At 40.9% G+C, this 24524-nt stretch overlaps 1 protein-coding gene across 11 annotated transcripts in view; it reads left to right on the top strand.

Annotated features, from left to right (window-relative positions):
* PRKN (parkin RBR E3 ubiquitin protein ligase) overlaps positions 1-24524 on the top strand; it is a 1409627-nt gene that overhangs the window by 1178277 nt on the left and 206826 nt on the right. For all 11 annotated transcript variants that reach the window (XM_032162049.2, XM_058435658.1, XM_032162058.2 and 8 more), the window contains one exon: positions 9254-9315. In XM_032162049.2, the coding sequence (XP_032017940.1) occupies positions 9254-9315 (62 nt within the window). The remainder of the gene's footprint in view (positions 1-9253; positions 9316-24524) is intronic.

Here is a 24524-nt window from a genome sequence, read left to right as displayed (position 1 = left end):
TTCACTTCCTCCCTTTCCCTTTTCTGGTGTCAACCAAGGACAAACTTTTGAGAGCAGCAGGAGAAAGAAAATAATGGATAAGGATTCCTTTTCACTCTGAGAGCCTCCCATTCCCAGTGGCCACTCACGTGTTGACCAGCCAAATTAAATTTGTGATCTGAGGGATGCTGGATGTTGAAAACACCCGCCCTCTGAAATGTATCATCACAATCACGCAAAATATAGGTCAATAACAAAGGAAGAACTTTATGAAATTCAAAGGTGGAGGCAAAGCACCAAGAATATACACACAATTCAAAATATTGAAGTTGTTTTGACATCGTAACGACATACAAATGAGAGAAATGAGAAGTGTTTTTCATCTTCTGTTACTGCATGTTCTGCCTTGTCCTCTGTCTCAAATCTCCCAAATGACCACAGAAAATCTATTGCAGAGCAGCACTGATTAGATCTAGTGCAGGAAGTGACACCATCGTGTGGACAGTCACGGAGGTGTCACAGGAAAGAGAGGTCAGGGGAGGGTGTTCATAGAGCCTGGGGATCTGGGCTTAAGTGCTTATGGCAGATCTTTCAAGGTGGGAAACTGATTGGAGTTGAGCAGATCAATGACGTAGTAGTTTGGGGTCAGTGGACACAGTAAGACAAAGTCCTAAGGAAGCTTTCCTAAGGAAACTGTCTTATACAAGAGCTATTGCCCAGGTGAACCGTCTGATTTCCTGTTAAGAGAGATGGCCACTCAGATGAGCAAACTGTCTGGTTAAATTATTTGCAGGAGTTTCTTGAAGCAAACAGTGAAGTTATTTATTGCTTTACAAGCTTATCTTCCATTAGGTCTCAGTGGTCTCAGTTCTCAGCCCCAGTAGGTCGGCTGTGTGTATGCAGGTGCTTTCAATTCTCATCTGCAGCCAAGCAGCTGCTTGGATTCCTCAGACGCTCCAGGCTTTGGCCTCTTTGATTCCAAGCCACCTCCTCCTCTTCTTTTTTTATACCTCTTTGGTTGCTCTCTGCTCACTTGGCTCTTTCTACATCTGCTTGGTTTGTTGATGTGCATCTTGTTTCTTCTGCAAGCTCCAGGAAGGCAGAATCTCTGTCTGATTCATTTATGATTTCTCTATGGCCCCTGGCATTTGTACACTTAAGAGTTGTTCGATGAAGAATCAATGAATATTTGCTTGGAATTCACCTGCGGCCAATAAGGATAATATTATTATTTGTGAAATGAAGATTTCTGATTGTGTCTCATTATCGGTGACACTGATTCTTCCCTGGCACCTCACTGGAAGATAGATAGTCTTGTAGAAGTTGACCCAGCAGGGATGTTTGGATTAATACAGCAGCTGCAACAAACCAGAAAATACCAATCTGCATGAATTTTGATATAAATTATGAAATCACAGCTATCAGAGCTTCATACACACTATGTGGAGCTCCTAAAAGACACTTCGCGTCTTCTGGGCTGGTAACTGCCTCATCTACAAGTAAGAAACTGAATAAATAATATTTCATGGCTTCTTTCAGCTTATTCTGAAAGCATCAAAATTTACAAAGCTTCATGCTATACTACTCAGACAAGTTATGCCTACTAATTAGTGGTTGTATTAGAAGGTTTTCCTTCTCCAAACTACATTCACGCTCATATATGTTCACAAACTCAGGTCTAACGTTATTGAATTTTTATTCAGTCTTTTCCAAGGTGATTTTTAGACGTACTTTAAAGTTTTCATCTAGAGTTTTTTATTATGAAAAGTTACAGACATCCAGTTAGATATTTAAAGTAGCATAATCAATGTCCATGTACACACTACCCAGCTTTGATAATTTCATTAGTTTAGTTCTTTTTCTGCCTCTATTTCACCATCTTTAAAATGGGGATGAAAATAGTACCTGCCTCATAGGGTTGTCATGAGGATTAAATGAATTACACGCAAAACACTGTGAAGAGTGTTTTGTTCCTACTAAGCGTCATAGAAGTATTAGCTTTTCTTTTTAACAATTATTGTAATACACTTTAAGACAGATTTGAATAGCAGCACCCTTCTATGGTCCTGTTCCTCTTTCCCCTTCCCCTAAATTTGATACATACTTCAGGGGCATTTATCATTTGCATGCATTATTTTATATTCTTAGTATGTTTGTATGCATCGACATTGTTTAATAGATTCTCCAAACTTTCTGTAAATGACATTGCATTGTGCATAAACGATTGCAACTTTTTTCTCAACTTTATGATTTTGAGATTTATCTGTTTTGATACATTTCACTCTAGCTAACTCATATTAAGTCACTTCCTAAAAATCTTCGCTTCAGTATCATGGTCTCAATAAGAAATGAACACCTAATTTTACATTAGCCAATCCTGCCCTTTATACTGTTGTATTTTCTCTTTTCCACACAAGTGCTAATGACCATCTAAAATGTTACATCATTTACCTACGTATTAGTTTATTTTTATTGTCTCTTGCCCCTTTAGAATGGAAGCTCCAATGAGGGATTTTTGTCTGTTTTAATTTTTCACGGATGCAACCCAAGTGTCCTAATAGTGCCTGGCACAAAGTGGGTGCACAATGGATATTTGTTGAATGATTTTATCTCTTCTCCTGTTGATGGTCATTTTAGATGTGTCCTTTTGCTGTTGCCGTTATTACAAAAATGTTGCAGTAAATATTCTATTACCTATCTCCTTGTGTAACCATGTAAGTTACTTTCCCGTGTGTATACCTGTAAGTACATTGTTAGGTGGAAGGTGAGTATCTTGAGGATTTTCCTTAACTGGCTTAGGATATCTTGAGACAGCAAGTATTGGCTATGGAGAAAGAATGCATGAATAATCCTTTATAAATAGAAACCCATCAGCCGAGAGAAATTATTAAAATAAGCTTGGCTTTATTTATGAACTTGATTATATAAAGTCCTACTGCTGACTGAATGCAATTGCTCTGTCAAGATAGCTGAGTGAGTTTTCCATAGATCCTATTAACGCCTGGCTCTCAGACTAATTCAGAAATGGCTACTTCAGCATAGTGTATGGCGACCCTAATCAACCTGGCTTAGCTGGAGTAGCGAGCCGCCCACTGGATTCCTTCACTGCTGCAGCCCAGCCTGCAGATGTGGCCCACGCTCTCTGGCTTGTGCTCAGAGGTCAGCGTTCAGTCTCGCTGCATTGTCTTTGATCACACTGAATCATCATTTATTTTTGATGCCATTTTGTCGTTAGTTGGTTTCCTTTTCTAAGTTGTACTTAGGGGGGAAATAGAAGGTTACTGTAATTGTCAAGCCCACATTAGGGATTCTAAGCTATAGCCAAGAGAGAAATTAATCCTCAAAGCATTTCGCACCAAACAGCAGCAATCTGCAAATTGCAGATTATTTGTGTCATGTGGCCAGTGCCAGGAGCACATCAGAGAGCTGAAATCCATTTCCATTTCTATCCCAAGCCTGGGTGCCCACGATTTTCCATTGAACCCAAAGGATACCACAATTGCTCCTGTGATGATTTGCAAGGAAATTAAAAGAAAAAATAGTGATTGAAGACTCATGTGGTTTTTAATGCTTCTCAATTGAATATATTTTCCAAATGGAGTTTTCCCTACTTTACAGCATGATTGTTGAGGAAATTCACCAAAAGCTTTCTGAAAACATTATGGCTCAGTTAATCTCTCAAAGGTATTTGTTTTTGTTCTGTTTTGTTTGGGGTTGCTTTTTCTCAGTAGCTGTCCGTGACTTTGTGGAAATGCTACACAACTTTGTGACACATTTTCATTGAGGAGCTTCCCAGATAGATGATAAAATGACCTTTATGGTATAGCAACAGAATGAAAGTAAATGTTGATTACAGGTAATAATTGAAATATAGGGCCCGGTTTCGAAGTTGTCCTTTAAGATAAGATTCAATCCTGTCTTTATATGCTTTTTAACAAATTGTCTTATTCATTTTTAATACCAAAAAGCTGGTATTCATTGAACACCAATGAGCTTAGATTTTTAGAAAACACAGGCAAGAGATGAGTGAGGGGTTTAATAACTGGAGGAAAAACACGACAGAAGAACACAAACCTATGAGCACGGCATGAGGATGGCATGGAACGAGGTGACATTCTCTTTTAAATTGCGAAGGACAGCAGGACGGGCTTTAAAAGTGGAGTCCAGGACAAGAAAAGAGGGAAAAGATAGAGAAGAATAAGCTCTTGTTAAGAAAGGTAACACAGTGTCAATAGGTTAAAACACTGCTCGATTTCTATGTGTTCTGTTTTCTTGAGCAAAGGGAATATTTCCCGTGTTAGAAAGGACAGAATAACAATTTAAGGAGAACCTTGTGCTTAAGAAAAGTGAGGACATTATATGGCATATACAAATATTTTAAATGCCAATAGATGTCCAAACACTTCTATTATAGTCTCAGAGATGCTGCCGGGAATCTTTGAGATACAACAAAGAGTTCAGAGTTCTGGAGATGATTTTTTTAACTTTTCAGAGTAAGGAAAGATTGAATCTCAAAAGTTGAAAAGCAGTGAGTTTGACACCAGTTTCACCCATCAAACACCCAAAGAAAAAAATCATGTGAGCCCTTACTCATGAATTACATCAGGAATACTCATTACATAAAGTAATATGCAGTCATTAAGAGTCAACGCAGATTTACCAAAAATCAATGCAGAAGAACCCATATGTGAGGCAGGTGATGCTTAAAGGGCATGGAAGGATCGAACATGGTCTCTATCGCTCCAAATCCAGAAGTAGTACTGTGGTTTTATTCGTCAGGCCCGTTTTTTCCTCCCTGCCACCTCCGCCCCCTCCACTAACGTTTTCCTGTCTCCCTACGCCCGTCTTGCAGTTCTCGTTTTGTTATTTTTAAGCCCCATCTTCACACTGAGTTTATATCTGGACATTTCCCACACTAATGTTCCTGTGATGAGCACAGTTTGCAGATAGCCGTCCACGGTCTTCTTAAATACCTTGACCCCTTCCAGCTCTTCTCATCTAAGTCTATGCTGTGTCTAGTCTTGCTTGTTGTTTTTCTGAACCTACCAGGTGTTTCAAGTAATTATCTAGTCTTCTGTTAAAGATGTTTATATATGAGCTATCATCAACATCAGTCCTTTCACTTGTATCTTAGGAGATGGCCAGAATACAAATTCTGAAGATAAGCTAATTTAAAATTGTGTTTCTTATTTTACGCAGGATTAAAATAAGTCAAAGCCATTTTTCTCAAGTTTGAGTGACATAAAAGACCACTTGTAAAGAAATAAAAAATTCTCCAAAACACCCGAGGTTGAATGAAGTTATTTTCAAGACAATATTTCTTAAATGTGTCTAGATGTAAACTGAGCTATAAATACTTTATGCTTATACAACTAGAAGGCCCAAATAAAAACACATCAATTAAGTATAACTGAAAAGTACAAGACCAAAATATTCTGATGGACTCTATCAGTTTAATACGGCAGAGGCTGTCATTTTACTGATACTAAAGCAGTGCTTGGGATCCGAACAGGGCCCTGACGGGTTGGCCCAGATTCGAATGTTCCATCTCAGCAGGCCTGGGACCCTGAGCTGTGGGCTGCCTCCCTTCCCGCACCGCTTCTCCTGTGACTCTACCCTTCGGACACTCGGCCCCAGACCATGGGACATCACTGTCAGGGGAAGCCTCCCTTGCCTTCTATCCACTCTTTTCTCACTCATTTCAGGAAACTAAACTATGATGACTTGCTCCCAAAGAGATCCAAAGCACAGGAACTGACTTGAGGCTGAATTTCATAGCAGTTTTTGTTTGAATTGAAGCCAATCAGATGACCCAGAATATATTTTTACTATTTAGGTAATCATCAGAATAGCAACCCCAAAATCAACAACTTCTCAAAAAGAATCTTCAGCCTGCAAGTCTCCGTGGCCTCTAGTTGGAGAAGCACTCAGCTCAAGCATCTGTTTCTCACTTGAAGGATCTAGTTTTCCTTCTCTACAGTACCAGACATGCCTGTGGAAGCTAATGTATTATGTTTTCCACTGAAATATTCACTTGGGTTATTTATTTATTTATTTATTTATTGAGACAGAGTCTTGCTGTTGTTGCCCAGGCTGGAGTGCATTGGCACGATCTCAGCCCACCGCAACCTCTGCCTCCCAGGTTCAAGCGATTCTCCTGCCTCAGCCTCCCAAGTAGATGGGATTACAGGTGCCCGCCACCATGTCCGACTAATTTTTGTGTTTTTCGTAGAAACAGCGTTTCATCATGTTGGCCAGGCTGGTCTCAAATTCCTGACCTTGTGATCCTCCTGCCTCAGCCTCCCAAAGTCCTGGGATTACAGGTGTGAGCCACCATGCCCGGCCAGAATTTTTATTTATTTTCTTGGTGGCATCACCTGTTTACACATGTGTTTAAATTTTGTTCACATTTTTATAATCTTTTGTACTACTCAGTAAACATTTATGAAGCACTTTCTCAAAGTATGAAATGTTATATAATATAGGCTAAAACTATGTTCCAGCGTTTTACATGACCATAGAATTTTGGAATTGGAAATAACTCAGTGTGTTAGTCAGGCTTCTCCCAAGAAACAGGACCTTTCTGTCTATAGGATCTATAGAGAGAAAGAGACAAGAGGACATTTACTGGGGGAAGGGCTCACACAATTGTGGTGGCCAAGCAGTCCTGCAATCCACCATCTGCAAGCTGGAAAACCAGGAAAGCCTTTGGTCTAATTCAGTCTGAGTCTGAAGGCCTGACAACTAGGGGCGGCAGGTTTGGGGGGTGTGTATGTCTTGCAGTCAGAAGGCCTGAGAACCAGGAAATCTGATCTTTAAGGCTCTAGAAGAGAAAGAGCATTCGCCGTTCTCTGCCTTCTTGTTCTGTGCAGGCCCTCAGTGCTCTCAGTGGATGGGACGATGCCTGCCCACATTGCTGAGAGTGGATCTTCTTGGTCCACTGACTCAGATGCCAGTCTCTCCCAGAAACACTCTCACACACACACCCAGAAATAACATGTTATCAGCTATCTGGGCACCCCTTAGCCCGATCAAGTAGACACATAAATTCATCATCATACCCAGTAAAATTCCTCTCTAAAATATCCTGTGTAAGTATTCATTTAGCGTGTGTTGAAAAACCTGCAGTTACTATCTTATAAGGCAATTTATTCCATTTTTTTCTGTTGGTTTAAATCCTACTCTCTGAAACAATGCACAAATCTAATCTTTATTGCAGTGAGCACCTTCACCTGTGTGAATACAGGTTTTCCCATTCCTCAGCCTGCCCTCCCCCAGACAAACACTCTCAGGGCTTCTGACCACTCTCACATCACAATCCTGAGGAATATGAGAAATGGCTCCACAATTTAGTTGATATGTTTGGCATACAATCCAGTTTCCTTACTAGGAAGTTCAACAGATTATATAATCCATAGGTCTTATCTCAAAGAAACAGGTTTTTATATCAATTTTGTTTCCAGAGAGAATAATATAAATGAGCCAGTTACAGTGGCTCACACCTATAATCTCAGCACTTTGTGAGGCTGAAGTGGGAGCGTCATTTGAGCCCAGGAGCTTGAGACCAGCCTAGACAGCATAGTGAGACCCTGTCTCTACAATAAATTAGGAAAAAATAAAAAACAGCCAGGTTTGGTGGTGCACACACCTGTAGTCCCAGCTACTCAGGAAGCTGAAGCAAGAGGGTACCTTCAGCCAGGAGGTCAAGGCTGCAATGAGCCATGATTATACACTGCATCCCAGCCTGGAGTCCCTGACTCAAAAAATAATAGTATAAATGACTACAACCTAATATCGAAGAATAGTTCTATTGAAAAGACAGGGATGCAACACATTTTAAATGATATTAAGCATATACTGGCCTAAATTTTACATATCTATACATTTGGGCCTTGAACAATGTGAGGCTTAGGAACACCAACATCCCTGAAGTCAAAAAACTATGTGGAACTTTTGACTGCCCCAAAACTTAACTACTAATAACCTACTGTTGACTAGAGGCCCTTCCTATAACATCAATAGTCTATGAACACATATATTATAAGTTATGTGTATTATATACCATATTCTTAAAGTAAGATAGAGAAAGGAAAATGTTATTAAGAAAATCATAAGGAAGAGAAAATGTATTAACTATCCATTAAGTGAAGGCAGATCGTCATAAAGGTTTTCATCTTCATTCTCTTCACAGCTAGTGGCTGAGGAGGAGGAGGAGGAAGGGTTGGTCCTGCTGTCTCAGGGTTAGCAGAGGCAGAAGAAAAATCTGTGTATAAGTGGACCCACAAAGTTCAAGCCCATGTTGTCCCAGGGTCAACTGTATTTTATTTTACACAGAATATATATTATATATGTTATATATATATAAAAAAATATATTTAGGCCAATATTTGTATTAACTATATAATTCTATAAAATTATACATTTACATATATAATTTATATATGTGAGTTATATAAAAATATATATAACTCATATCTATACATTAAATAAATTATATAATTATATTTTATGCATATGTATTTTAATTATGTGCATGTGTATGTGTGCATATATATATATTCTTTTAACCTATTTACTTACTTTGTTTTACAACTGAAGAAGGAAAAGGTGAAAGTCTGAAGGGGCTTGGATTGATTGGGTGGAACGGGAAAGTGATGGGCACCAGAACTGCTGGGGCCTTCTCTCTTGGTCCTTCTGTAAGATGCCCTTTCCAAACTCAAACGCAAGACCTAATAGGTCTTCACAAAGCCTCTTGACAAAACCAGGCAAGGTACTAACCGCCAGCTGAGCCCCCCAAAGAATGGATGTCAGCTACCCCGCCTTTGTTCTTACCTCTCAATGAGCAGGCCCCTGGCCTTGGTGGTGAGCAAACAGGACATGATGAATAAGTCAGAGCCTGTGGTCACCAACTCCCGTACTCTGGCCCTGCGGAATCCTGGCTGTATATGAGGAACCAGTGACATGCTGGACATGTCTCTAAGAACCAGAGTGGCATGATATCCTAAGGCCAGATCATAATCAGAGGGGAGAGAAAGCCTGGCCAGAGTCACATGCAACTGTTTTCTAAAGAGGTGCGGTTGGAGGCCAGGCAGCGGCCATAGCTCTTTTGAGGGTTTGGCTTTTTTCGTGGTCGGTTAGATGTGTGTTTTTCAGGTACACATCTGTGTCCTCCCAAAAGGCAAAACTGGCAGTTGATAGTCATAACTGTATATAAGAACATATAACCACACAGAGTGAAAATGACATTTTTGTGATTAATTCTTCTTTCCAACAGCTGGCTGTCCCAACTCCTTGATTAAAGAGCTCCATCACTTCAGGATTCTGGGAGAAGAGCAGGTGAGTGAGCATCTCAAAGGCTGCATCAGACTGTCATGAAAGATAGACGCTAATGAGACAGTTTGGGCTCCCCAGGGAGGCCAAGTATGTCTCCTGACCCTGGGCGCCCTGAAATGGGGAAGAAAACCATGCTGGAGATATGTGTGAGGACACTTTTTTCCTCTTCTATCCATCAGACCTGACAGGTTATTAATTGCTACATCTGCTATCTGCCAGTGCATTCCATCTCAAGACTCAAGCAGGAAGCAGGCACTGCATAGTGGCAGATGAGCAAACAAAGAAATGCAGAGATGAATTATGCCTGAGGGATCGATGGTCATAGACATTCCTAAGTTGCTGTCTGTGGGTGGATGTGTGAGCTTTTTTTTTTTTTTTTTTAACCAGGTTTTTGTATTGCGTGTTTGTTATCTGTATTTCATGGCAGCCTCTTTGTACACAGGTATGAACATGTGATGTCTATACAAAGGGTGACCATTTAAAGTGGATTATTTAAATGCTGTGTTGTGCTCAGTGAGGCATGTCATAATTTAAATAGATATGCTAAGTAAATAATTCAGGGTGCTAAATATTATATATATGTACACACATATATAGAATGGAATGCTTAAAAATACATTTCTTGATCCCTATATGGGACTACAAACTCTGTATTAGTATGTTAAATCTAGGTGTCAAGTTATCCTTAAAATACACTAAAGAGTTAGGAAAAGGCCGGTTGAACTAACTTCCAGTATTATTTATTTTAATTTATTTTATTTTACTTTATTTTATTTATTTTTTGAGATGGAGTCTTGATCTGTCGCCCAGGCTGGAGTACAGTGGCTATCTCAGCTCACTGCAAGCTCCGCCTCCCAGGTTCACGCCATTCTCCTGCCTCAGCCTCCTGAGTAGCTGGAACTACAGGCACCCGCCACCACACCCAGCTAATTTTTTGTATTTTTGGTAGAGACGGAGTTTCACCGTGTTAGCCAGGATGGTTTCAATCTCCTGACATCATGATCCGCCCGCCTCGGCCTCCCAAAGTGCTGGGATTACAGGCGTGAGCCATCGCGCCCAGCCCAGTGTTATTTATTTTTACTCCTAAAGATTGTCTCTGCCAACTTTGACCAGGAAATATGCAAATGGAGATGTGGCAGCTCACTTTCATCAATGAGTTTTTGGTTTGTGTGTTTTTGTTTGGTGTATGTATGTGGCAAAGTAAAACTGCCCATTTCCAATATGAGAATAAAAACAAAAGTATTAGTTAGGAGAGGATAAGAAACTGGAATCACTTCCACATCCTGGAGTTAGAGAATTATAGTACATCCCCTTCGTTTTTCTATTATTGTGAGTTTCCCGAATAGCAGGCATAAATGTGTATTCAAATACAAGCGAAATCAGTTATCCCGCATTGCAGGTAAAAGTTGACAACTGACTCTCCCAAACATAACTCCTTATGAAGACACCTGGATCTCACAGCCATTTTCCAGTGAAAGCCTAAAGACTTCTTAAAGCAAGAATCACTGGTTGTTACCCTGACAGTTCTGCTCAGATAATGGAGTCTTCTCTTCGAACTTGTACCAATATTTGCAGAGTGTTTCCATTTTGGTTTTAGAGTCCATGGGTAATTAGTAAGGAAAGAAGCCAACAGTAATCATCTCCTCAGATCTGCTTTACAAAGGTCAGGTCACTTTGCATTCTCCTAGAAATTTAATTGAGCCATAATCAAAATTAATATCACTACGCTTAGTTTTGGTAATATAGTGCATCACAGCAATATTGATCTCTATTTCCTAAAACACACACACACACACACACACACACACACACACATGCAGACATACACACACTTCCTTCTTTCAGTTGATACTTACTTACTTACTGAGTGCCTACTATGTGCTATATACCATCCTAGGTTATAGGGATAGAGGAGTGAAAAATCTCCATATTCTACTTAGAGAAAACCATATTATATACACATAAACACATTTAGTGTATATTATGTTAAATGGCTATCATTGCTATGGAGAAAAAGGAAATGAAAAAGGACAGCACTCAGGTGTGGTGGCTCACGCCTGTAATAATAACACTTTGGGAGGCCAAGGCAGGCAGATCATTTGAGGCCAGAAGTTCGAGACCAGCCTGGCCAACATCGTGAAATAGTGAAACCACATCTCTACTAAAAATACAAAATATTAGCTGGCCATGGTGGTGCATGCCTGTAATCCCAGCTACTCTGGAGGCTGAGGCATGGGAATCATTTGAACCCAGGAGGTAGACGTTGCAGTGAGCCAAGATTGTGCCACTGCACTCTAGTCTTTGTTACAGAGCGACCCTCTGTCACACACACACACACACACACACACACACACACAAACAAGGACAGTGAATACTGGAGGAAGAGGTGAAATTTTATATAAGGTGGTCAGGGAAAGTTTCACTGAGCAGGTGACAGGTGAATAAAGAATGAAAGTTACCCAGAGAAGCCTCATGGTGACATCTGGGAAAGGAGATTTCCACAGAGTGGATGAAGCAACAACAGAGGCTCCAATGTGATCGTATGCCTGACTTTAACATTCGCAATAGTCTAGAAACAAGTGTGACGGTGGAGGGGAGGGGAGGAGGACTGAGCAAAACAAAGAGGGAAGAGCCACATTGCATAAGATAGGGTTGCAATAAAGTGGGAGGAGGCCAGGCATGGTGGCGCACCCCTGTAATCCCAGATCTTTGGGAGGCTAAGCCGAATGGATCACCTGAGGTCAGGAGTTTGAGACCAGCCTGATGCAACATGGCGAAACCCTGTCTCTATTAAAAATACAAAAACTAGCTGGACGTGGTGGCTGGTGCCTATAATCTCAGCTATTCGGGAGGCTGAGGCAGGAGTATTGCTTGAGCCTGGGAAGCGGAGGTTGCAGTGAGCCAATATCATGCCAATGCACTCCAGCCTGGGTGACAGAGCAAGACTCTGTCTCAGAAAAATAATAATGATAATAAGGAAAAAATCCAGGCAAGTGTCATGACCTGGGAGCCGAAGGAAAAAGGCATCTTTAGGAGGAGGAATCATGATCTGTGTCCTATGCTCAGCAAGAAGGACAAGGATGAGAAATGAGCACTGGACTCCACAATGTGGAGATCCTTGGTAACTTTGACCATGGACGGTGAGGGGAAAGCCTGCCTCAAATGGATTCAGGTGAGAGGTGAACCAAAGAGTGGGAGACTGCAAATACAGACATTTTAATTTTGGCAACTGGGAACTTAGCTGAAGAGGAAAGCAAAGAAATGAGGTGGCTGAGGGATGGAGATAAGAAAATGACCTTCTTAATGGGAAAAATTGCAGCATGTCTATGTACTGATGGTAATGATTCAGTAGAGGAATTGGGAGATCGATGATGCAGAAGGTGGAAGGGAGAATTCAGGAGCAGTGTCCTTGGATGTAGGCATGGGCTTGGACAAGAGAGTGGCCAGTTCCGCCTGGTAACAGTGGGGGAGGCAGAATATGCAGGCACAGACGTATGAGCATTGGATTTGATGGTAAACCTTCCGTAAGGTCTCTTCTGGTTGTTTCTCTTTTCTTGGTGAAACAGGAAGCTAGGTCATCCGCTGAGAGTACAGATGGGGGAAGAGTTTTAGAGGGAAAGGAGATGTATTAGTCTGGTCTCACATTGCTATAAGTAAATGCCTGAGACTGGGTAACTTATAAAGGAAAGAGGTTTAATTGACTCACAGTTCCACATGACTGGGGAGGCCTCAGGAAACTTACAATCACGGCGGAAGGTGAAGGGGAAGCAAGGTACCTTCTCACAAGGCGGCAGGAGGGAAAAGTGCAAGCAGGGGAAATGCCAGCCAATTATACAACCATCAGATCTCATGAGGACTCATTCACCATCACAAGAACATCATGGGGGAATCACCCCCGTGATCCAATCACTTCCACCCTTGGTCCTGCCCTTGACACATGGGGATTATGGGGATTACAATTCAAGATGAGAATTTGGGTGGGGACACAGCCAAACCATGTCAGGAGAGGATAATGAAATTGTCATTTAGGAGGGTGAGGAGGGAATAAACTTGGGAAATGGTTGAATTTGGAGTGAGGTCAATCCACTGGGTGTTTTTCTGACCCACTCACCTGTGTAGGCACAGATGCAGAAAAGGCACTGGCATTGAAGTTTTGCCTTTGAAATGTAACAAAAACAAGAGGAAGGCTAGGAAGCTGAGGGTGGATCTCATCTTACGGTGTTACAACAACAGTGTAAGCTGAGGGTGAATCTAAGGGAGTGATTATGACTGACCATGAAATTTCAGCTGGGCAAGCAGAGAAGCCAGATGAGAGAAAGGACAGGGAAAGTTGGTTAAAGACACCGGTAGCTCAAAGAATTTTTGGAATTTGAGTACTAGAAGGGTTGAACTGGACAAACAGACATTGGCCAAAGAATGAAAGACTTCACATTGACCTTGTGGAGGAGCTACATGGTCAGCACCAACAAGGTCGGAGGAGGCCTAGGGAGGCTGTGTGTCTGATTTCAGATGGAGGACAAGGTGACGAGAGAAGTTGAGGTCATGGAATTGGGAAGTTGGAGAGTTGGGAGTCTCACCCCTGTGCACGCTGAGATCTTCCAGAATTGCAAACTGAAGATTTGAGAAATGAGAGAGAGAGAGAAGTGGATGTCAGGAGCTGACTGCAGAAGGGGAAATAGTGCATGGTGTAGGCTGATGGGTTGAATTGGAAAGTTGGAGTGTTTTAGAAGGAGAAAGGGAAAATGTTTTACTTACAACACTGTAGAACAATGCTTTGTGGTACTGGGATTGCAGTCACAAAAACATTTGAGGGGGCTGCAGGTGAAGTAGTGTCCTCGGGTACACGCCTGTTTCAGTTAGGGAAGAATGTAAGAAAAACATTGAGAAAGCAGATTGCAGTTATAGGGTAGTTACTGCTGATTGCCCATGAGTTCCCCAAGCATGGGGGAAGGGTCTCAGGGTTTGGGGCAGCTGGAATATGTGGTAGGAAAAAGGATACACAGAGTGGATGTGGAGCTTGGGGCTCAGCCTGGAGAGATGACACAGGAGTCAGGCATTCTTTGGTGACTGTCATGAACAGGGCATGTCAGTCAGGGACATTTATATCCTGATTATTCATGACAAGACCTACTGGCCTCTAGGCAGATGGTGGCAATGAGGCTCCCGAGAGGAAGCAGAGCGCTCTTGTCGCAGCATTCCTGCCAGCAGTGGGGGCAGCTGCTCCAGGAGCTGGTGAAACTCTTGGGATCTCACTGGATGCTTGAGGCAACTGGTATCACTTGATAAAATAAAATGTTTATATTAATGTCTGTTACAAGCATCCTTGGACAAATCATTTTTGTCTCTCTAACTTAGCTTTTTGTAGACAAGGGAGAGTGAAGCTCAATCATCTCTTAGAATATTTGTAAATAAATAGGATGCCAAGTAAGTTGCAAATATTAAGTGCTATACTAAAATTCCTCTGATTTTTTTTTTTTTTTGAGACCGAGTCTCGCTTTGTTACCCAGGCTGGAGTGCAGTGGCGCAATCTCGGCTCACTGCAAGCTCCGCCTCCCGGGTTCATGCCATTCTCCTGCCTCAGCCTCTCCCAGTAGCTGGGACTACAGGCGCCCGCCACCACGCCTGGCTAATTTTTTGTATTTTTAGTAGAGACAGGGTTTCACCATGGTCTCGATCTTCTGACCTCGTGATCCGCCCGCCTCGGCCTCTCAAAGTGCTGGGATTACAAGCGTGAGCCACCGCGCCCGGCCAATTCCTCTGATTTTAAATGCTGTTTATATTCCAGCTTTACATAGTGGCAACAAAATAGACAGTAAAGTAAGCGTAATACTCACTTAGAAAGTGAGTTGATAAAACCTACAAAGATGCTGGTTAATTACTAATTCATTACTGGATGGCAGAGACCCACAGCAGCCCTCTAATTTCTTTGTATGTGGTTCCTTTCTGTTTTCATTGATCTTTAGTAGGTATCTTGATTTTTTAGATTTGGATTAATAATTAAATTCTATGTATCATTGCCCTCCCAAAATAAAAATAAACTCCTTAAAATAATACATTTATATTAGCTTCTTAGCCCCTTCTCTGATTTGTGTTCACAATTCATATTCATATAGCACCTTTCAACACTCCCTCCCCCTAGTCCAAATTCTTTGGCAAAGACATTATCACATTGTAGGAAACTAAAGTCACTCTGCAGTTCTAGGTGAGCCCTACAGAAATCAGGTGTGATGTCTGGAGTCCATAGGTTTGCAGGGCCTTTGGACCAATTGCATTTCAGAAGTACCTCCATTTATACCAGCTTCCTCCACCTTAGGTTTAATCACCAAAATTTTATGGAAATAACCTTTATCCGTTCAACAAAAATGTATTGAATACCTTCTTGTACTATTATTGTGCTAGTGTTGGATAAAATAGTAAATGAGGAAGTCACAGTTACTGATCATAATTGATGCTAGGATGAAAACAAATAGGGATGTCACCTACTTTAGATGTGGGGTGGTTGAGGAGCCCTGAGACTAAGCGTTGAGGGGACACCAGCTATTGAAGGAGCTAGCATTATGGGAGTGGGCAGAAGAGCATCCCAAGCAGAGGAAAGCACACATCCAGTGCCCCCAAGGAGGTGAAGAGCTTGCTTTATTCAAGACACTAAATTAAACCAAGGTGGCTGGAAAATACTGAGCGGGAAGGACAGAGCCAAAAGATGAAGGCCACCTGGACCATGGACACCAGGGTGAGGCATATGGGTTTTGTTCTGAGTTTAGTGGGAAATCCCTGAAGGTTTAAGCAAGGGGTTAGCATTATCCAAATTACATTTTGAGTATGTCAATCTTGTTGCAATATGGAGAGGCTCTGGCTTAAGACAGTTGGCAACAGAGACAAAAAGAAGTGAATCTTGAGGGGCAGAATTCAAGGACTTGGTGACTGATTGGCTGTGGGTCAGGGAAAGGAAGGAGTTTGAAAGTTCTATTTGACTGAGATGAGCAAAATGGGGCAGGTGAGATCAGAGGCATGGGATCAGAGCTTCAATTCTGAACACATTTGCTATGCCTGAAGCATGGAGAAGGAGGTAAGTCAGGACTTGGATGTCTGAGTGGGAGCTTGGAGGACAGTGAGACCTGAGGTCCTAGATGGAGAGATAACTTTGGAATTACCAGCATGTAGAGGAAATTTTAAACCCATGGGGATTCTCAGAAGAAGCCAAGAAAGGAGATACCACGATTGGATGAACCCTCAGGAACACCAACGTTTGGAAATTGGGTAAAGAGTAGCAACCAGCAAAGGAGACCAAGAAGGAACCTCAAGGAAAGTAGAAGACAATCCAGGGCCATATGGTGTTGAGGAAACCGAGAAGGTGAGAAGGTGGGCCTTCAGGAGGAGGAATGGCGATTTGTGGTGTTGAGGAAGCCAAGAAGGTGGGTCCTCCAGAGGAGAATCGCGATTTATGGTGTTGAGGAAGCCGAGAAGACAAGCCTTCCAGAGGAGGAATGGCGATTTACAGTGTTGGGGAAGCCGAGAAGGCAGGCCTTCCAGAGGAGGAATGGTGATTTGTGTTGAATGCTACTGAGAGGTTGCAGAAGATGAGGTCAGAGAGCGTCCTTCACCTGTGGCACTGTGGCAAAAATCACAAATGACCATAATGAGCAGTTTTGGGGGATGCATAAAGGCAGGAGCCAGAGTTTTATGGGATGAAGAGTGAACAGAAGGGGAGGATAGTTCCTTCTAGGGGGTTTGCTATGAAGAGAAAGAGAAATGCAGCAACCACGAGACAGTTCTTTAAAGATTGAAGGATGAGAAATTGTTTTACACTCACAGGAAGGATTCCATAGAGATGAATTACCTGGTGATTTGATTTGAGAGACAGATCCAAGAACTGAAGAAGAGAAGTACTTTGGAAGGCAAGAAGGGCTCAGATCCAGCACCGAGGGAGGAATTGGCCCCTAACAGGAGGAAGGCCACTTTCTGTGTTGTGAGAGGGGCTGGAGAGGGTGAGTGCAGGTGCAGGTGTGTTCGTAGTTGCAGGGATGCAAAGAAGAGAGATGGAGTATGATGGCTCCACGAAGGCAGATGTCATTTTTCACTGCTGTGTCTTCCACACAGAAGAGTACTTGATGCTTAGAATATGCTTAGGAAACATCTGTTGAGCACATCAGGGCACCAGCCATGATTCCTCTCTCCTCAGTGAAATATAAAGTATGGACGGCTGGAGAGAGGCAGGTCCTACCTACATTGGTCTTAGGAACCAAAAAATTGGTGCAACTCCAAATAAAAGTAATGAATTCATTCTCTTCTATAACTACTTCACTATTTTCTTAATTCTACTAATTATCATAACTATTACCAACATTTATAAAAATATTTCTTACCCTTGCTATGTAAAAACTTCTATCTCCTGTGCTTTTGTAACTATCCTCATTTCATCTTTTTTATTTCACCCCCTTTTTTTGGCGGGTTGAGGGGAAGAAAGAAGAGAAAACATGTCACTAGAGAAACACAATACAATCTTGAGGAAGTTGTAAATGCCCATTTGAAATTTGTAGTCAGTTATTTAAGAGAAAGCCATCGTGCCATTGTGTTCAGCTGCAGGGATGCACGCCCAGGGAAGGTGGAAGTGATGTTTTCCAGGCCTGGGATTTTGCCATCAGATAAAGAGAACCACGGAGATCTGTGTTTTCCAGGCAATGCTTCTGGTGGTGGATGACGGAAGCTGTCAGACCAGGAAGGAAGGTGGGCTTGGAGACGCCCACGGCTGGAGAGGAAATGTGGGGCCAGTTAATTAGAAGTCTTGATGAAGTTGAAGAATTTAAGCAATGTTCATACTTTAGCAAGAGATTTGGAAAGATAAGAGGTGATCATCAGAAAGAGACATATTTGGAATTGGGATTTCAGAGGTGGTACAATTTCTCAGGATGCCAGGGCCTGGGGATGGACCATGAGAATAGAAGGATGAAAAAAAGTCAGCAGGATGAGAAGGTAAAACAGAAAGAATAGATTGGTGGTGGCTTATTCATACAGGAGTGCAAGTCCCCAGGATGATGACAAGAATTGGAGAAAAGGTGAGAACAGCTTGAAGCTACAGTCCCCCAAGAATGAGGGGCTGTGTCCGGGAGATCAGGGGTCAGCAGTAAGGAGGTGAGGGTGAAGCATGGGTCTCAAAGGCATGGTGGGTTTTGCAAGAGAGAGGAACCCAAGCATTTGGGGGCGTCGTTAAGGAGCCAAAGGACAACCAGCTTCACCTCTGGCCTTGAAGGATGTGAACATGAAATGAAAAGCATCCTTCACTTGAAAAGGTTCCAAGGGAGATGGTTAAGTTTCAGTTAAGTCAGTGTGGACGGGGAAACCTTTCAAAAGGCTGATTATACAGGGGAGTTAGTTTATCATGAACAGGAATTTCAGGGGACACAGAAAAAGGGCTTAGGAGAAAGGGAAGCATGGAAATTGGCTGATATTAGGAAACGTATGGACCCATATGGGACTGAGAGTTTGGGTGATAAGAATGACAGGCAGCTTGAGCCTCTGAAGCAATGATGTGGGGCATGAGGGATGCATTGTGATGATCTTTGGAGGGACGTAGATGGACATCCAGAGCACCTGGCTGTTGTTACCTGTGCTCAGGTGTGCCTTGGCATTAAGGCAGCTTCTCGGCCTTCACCCCAAAAGGCTTCCTCAGTGTTAGAGGCTTGTCCATTTCAGATAGTTATAAATATGAAGCCATCTAATATAATCCAGATGATTTTAAAAAATATTTTGGTTCATCCAAGTTCTAATTAGGTCATTAAATGCTCAGTGGAGCTAACCCATTTCACTGCCCCACCCGTAGCCTTACACAAAACTTCTCGACAATGACATGTCACCCTTCCCTCAGAATCACCTAGAAACCATCGCAGTTGCTTCAGGACTGGACAAAGAGCTTCTAGAGAATGAGCAGAAGGAAGAGAGGTGAAAATACTGAATTCAGGGAAAGAAAAAGCCTAGGGAGCCAGGAAGGAGGATGGTGGCGGTGACCTGTGCCCCAGCTCCTTTCAAGGAAGGCAGAGGCAAAGCTCATTTATCTGAGGGGCAAGGCTCTTGGATTTGCAGATTTGGGTGCTACCTAAAGCTGTTTCTCTGGGACGAGAGCAAAGAGTGAAATAATTTGCAGCCACAGACAACCCTGCTTTCTGCAGCGCGCTCCATCAGGAGAGGCTTCGCCACCCTCTTTCCACAGTCTACAAGAGTCTCTGAAGTCACATTAGCTGTAGGAACTCTTGTGAGGAAAACAGCCTTTGTAGCCCTCCCCTTCCAGTGGGTGCTGCTCTGTGTCACACATGGAGAGGGGACAAGGAAGCCAGTTGATTTGGATCTCTTTTCCAGAAGATTCCACAACTACTAGAAGATGAGATGCTTTTTGGCATTGGGTCACCTGAAATACCTGGAAAAAAAAAAACTTCATAAACTGTACTTCCGGATATGATCTGTTGCTTGTTTTTTTGTTTATTGGGTTTTTTAATTTTTTATTAGGTCTTGTTTGATGTTGCCTCTTTGGATTTGATTTCAGCCATCTTGATAGTTTTTTCTATGCAATTAACAAGGTCCAGCCCTTTCTTGAGCCAATTCGCTTCATCAGTAGCTGACAGATGTTCAGGGATGAAGAAAACATTATTAGCAACAGAATAGAGAAGAAAAACAGCAGTGTCATGGGGGCCACCACTTAGACTGTCACAGACGCTCTCAGGCTAACTACCTGCAAATGAAAAAAAAAAGGAAGATGAAGATTACTGACAATCTAAGGAGTGCTTCTTTTTTGAAAAAATTTTCTAATGCGTATAGAAAATGGGACATTATCTGCATAGCAAGGAGAAATGGCTAAATCATAAGCTGATGTTCCTCTATGATGTTATTATAGTTTTTTTAATCCAAAGAGGAAGTTCTATAATAAACTATTTTTCATTAGTTTCTAAAAGATGACAGAGGAATAGTTAGCTGAATCTTTTTTTTTTTTTTTTTTTTTGAGAAAGTCTCATTCTGTTGCCCAAGCTAGAGTGCAGTGGTGTGATCACAGCTCACTGAAGCCTTCAACTTCTAGGCTCAAATGATCCTCTCACCTCAGCCTCCTGAGTAGCTGGGACTACAGGTACATGCCACTATGCCCAGGTAATTTTTTTTTTTAATTTTTTGTAGAAATGAGGTCTTGCTGTGTTGCCTAGGCTGGCCTCAAACTCCTGGTCTCAAACGATCCTCCCACATCAGCCTCCCAAAGTGCTGGGATTACAGGTGTGAGTCACTGCACCTGACTGAATTTTTTTTAATGAAAGGGAATAAGAGAAAGAGGCAGCTGGGTATTGTGGAAAGCATGGTCTTGAAAGTTTCAGCTATAGTTCTAATGCAGCACTGTGGGTTTTCTGCCTGTGTAGACGTCAGCAAAAGATGGTACTTCTTTGTGGCTCCGAGGCCACATCCATCACTTCACAGAGTGGACAGAGAATTAACCGAGCAGCAAAGTGTCGGTGCTGTGGTTTGGTTCACAGCAGTAGCTCAGTGAACAGAAGCCTGATCAGGACCCCTCTGCTCTAGGAGGAATTGAGGGAGAAGCCCAGGGAGGGAGTCCCTGAAGTGCTTTTGGCTGAGATGTAACAAAAGCTAGAATTTATGGGGTGGTGTGGGGAAGCAAAGGAGACCCAAGAGCTGTACCTGAGTGCCCCCAAAAGGATACTCTGGGAAACACCATGACAGCACAAAATCAACCTCCTTAGCTTGGAGGACCTGAAAGGGGGCCACATAGCTCCTGGATGGTTGGCAAGCATTGACTCGTTTTGACAGAACATTTGCCATTTTTCTCAGATTTGAGTTTTACCTAGGATCACTGTACTTCACATTTCTAGCAGTTTTTAAAATTAGATTCTTTCTTTTTTTCTTTTTCTATGAAAGCATTGAAATTAAGCATCAGAGTGAAGCAGCCTGCCGCCTCCTACAGAGGAGAGGCCTTTTGGATGGTGTTTCAGTGATGGGGGATGTTTACGCTTGGTTCCCCCATAGCCACACTTCTCAGGTGACCACCCATGTTCCTTTAATGTACTTAACATGCAGTCAACAGCCAGCAAGAAAGGGGAAGTTCACTGGCCCTTCTGGGGCTTGAACTTGCAACCGTTCCTTCATTATAGAACACTTTTCTACCCAAATACAGGTCTCCTAACTGCCTGCAGACCAACAAAATACAGTATCTATTTCATTATACTCTCCCATGACCCATTATTTAAATTCTTAAAATATGAGTTTATTGAAACTTCTATGAATTTTATGCTTTAAAATGAATACTTTTTATTCTTAAGAGAATCCATGAGCATACACATAAAGACTGAATAATTTCCTCCCCAAAGAAATAAAATAGAAAGTATAGCAGTGAGTCAAGATTCTACCTACATAACGCATACTAATGAAATGTATTTTTTGCTATAATCTGATAAAATACAGGAGAAAAACATTTATTGTTTTCCTTAGGTTCAGAGTAGTATTCTTTGTGAATATTTACATTTATTTTCAAATATTTTCGCAAATATTGTACAATCAATTCAAAACTATTTTAGTTGTCTGTGGATTATTCACTTTATGAAAGCATATCTAGAAATTTGCAAACTATTTTTAATAATAGCTTAAAGTTCTCAGTATAGTTTGACATGTAAAATTAGCATATCTACACACACACAGATGTGCACTATGCATTCCATAGACAAAACATGCATGAGTGATTTTTTGGATAATTTCTACTTTTTAGCTCAGTTGAGGGTGGACTCTATATAAACCCAGTTCACATTATAAATTAATCACATTCCTCCGAGTTAGTCTGTTTATAAAATAAGTAAAAAAGCCCTTGGAACCAATACAGGAATATCAAGGGAAGTGTTTGTTCCCTTCCACCAATAGGGGTAGATTTATTAGTTACTTTACCATTATTGCACATATTTTATACTGAGATAAATACAGTATTCTGTATTACTGCTAGTTTGTCACAAATCTCCATTAATGCACTTTCAACTCTGTGCCAGTAAATGGTTAAAAGGATCTATGAAAACTGTGGATTATATCTCAAAGGTAACTAAGTAAGGATCTTTGCTAATGATATATAATTACATGACTAAATTATTTCCTTAGTATATTAAGCTTTCTACAAATACTAGCACATTCTTTGTTCTAGGTCAGTGTTTTTCTTATAAACGTCACAATGTTAATTTTGAAAAGTAATACTTTCAGTAGGCATATTTCAGGTATTGTGTGTACTTTTTAATCATCAGAAATTCCCAGGCACATATGTTAAAATATTTGTCTTCCTTTGAAAAAGGAATTGTATGCTCAAATGCTCTTGAGTTTATCATAAACAAAATAAATAACAATAATTTTTAATAAATTCCCTAGCTAATGATGGAAAGGGGGACATAATTTTTAAAATTCCATCAATATTTGAGACCACTATGAATGCAGTCAACAAGAATTTCTAAATTGTTATTGGACTTTGTCCATAGATTAACTTCTTCCTAGATAAAAGCTATTGTCATAGTAATAAAATTAACTAAATTAAATAGACTAGGTAATGTGTTGTCAAATGAGAAAACAGTCAATTACTTAAGAGCAACTTGTTTTAAAAAATTATTTATGTACGTAAAATAACCTGAGTTACTGTTATTAATTTCCATTGCTATTGATTATCTTATTATAATTCTTTAATTAATTGTCACTTAATGGAGTTAGATTTTATTAATTTATAATTATTTACTGTCTACAAACTATTGACGAGGTACTATGCCAAACTCAGGGCATGTGGATGCACAAAAGGATAGAGGAATGAGTGCAAAAGTCTGTAATAAGGTTTAAAGGGCTTGGAGCACTTTAGGTCTCATGCACTCACCAGATTTACCCAGCCAAAGGCCCCCCTCAGGACAAAGCCCCACACTGAGCAGAAATTTGCTCAGAATAGAAATGAAAAAAAGGAAGCAGATAGTCTGGTTAAAAATGGGGTAACAGAGTTGTAAGATTGCAGAAAGGAAGCCCCCATATTTTTGAACACTGCCTAAAACACCAGAAGAGAAAAGTCTACAGCTTTTCGGAATCCTACCTCTTTGTAAAATTTCAGGAGAACTAATTTCATGTAAAACTGAGCAACAGCAAAGGAACAAGGTAAAACTTTAACAGAAAAGAATCAAGGTTCAGTCCCGTACAGGGTTATTAAAATGATACAGTGAATGAAGAACAAAATGGCATCCTTATGGACAATGGAAGAATGCCTCAAATCAGAGGAAAGCCAAAATAACCTTTTCAAGGTGAACCAAGTTATTAAGAAATTACACAAATACATATAAAAGATATTGTCTTAAAAGAAATAGAAAATGAAAAATGAAGAAAATTCTAAAAAACACAAATAAGAAAATTAAAAAGGGATTTGAGATAAGCTGTTGGAATTAGAAGTGAGGTAAAGAAGATCCAATATATGTATACTAGATATGACATAAGAAAAACATCAAAGCAACAGAACAAAGTGAACCCTGAAAACTAAATTCAGTACAACTTTCCTGACACAGTATGCTTGTGAAAATTGATCCAAAAATGACCAGCACCAAGATATACTCTAACAACATTCCTGGATTCTAAAGAAATGGAGAAAATTCCTTGGGCATCTAGGCAAAAGAAGGCAATTAATTTACAAAGGAAAAAAAAAACATTATTTTCAGACTTATCCATAATACTTTATACCAAAAGAACATGAAGTAAGAGATTTCAGATACTCAAGGGGGAAATATGTATAAATATAAGTGTGTGTGTGTGTGTGTGTGTGTGTGATATATACACACACACACACACAATCCCTGTATGTATAATATATCAGGATTGTATATTCCTTATATGTATACTGTAAGAAACTATAATTCCGTATGTTCTTTTTATGTATAATATAAAGATTTTTTATTCGGCCAAACTCATTATCAAGAATAAAAGCCCTAAATCAACTGTTATTATGGAAGAACTCAGTGACTATATTTCCCAGGAACTCTTCCTGAGGAATTTACTAGAGAACAAGATTCAAGCAATCAAAATTACTGGGAAAACATCAACCATCAACATAAGTACTGATGGTTGTGCCTGCATGCATGTGTATGTGTGTGTGTGTGTGTGTGTGTGTGTGTAGAAGTAAGATAACATGGAGGTTAAGAGAAACAGAGCATAGTTTGAAATGGCCACATGTGTTA

Source organism: Hylobates moloch, unplaced genomic scaffold, assembly GCF_009828535.3.
Source record: "Hylobates moloch isolate HMO894 unplaced genomic scaffold, HMol_V3 SCAFFOLD_2, whole genome shotgun sequence".
In the NCBI taxonomy this organism is placed as follows: domain Eukaryota; kingdom Metazoa; phylum Chordata; class Mammalia; order Primates; family Hylobatidae; genus Hylobates; species Hylobates moloch.
Note: the sequence above shows the minus strand (reverse complement) of the source record. Positions and strands in the feature narration are given on the sequence as shown.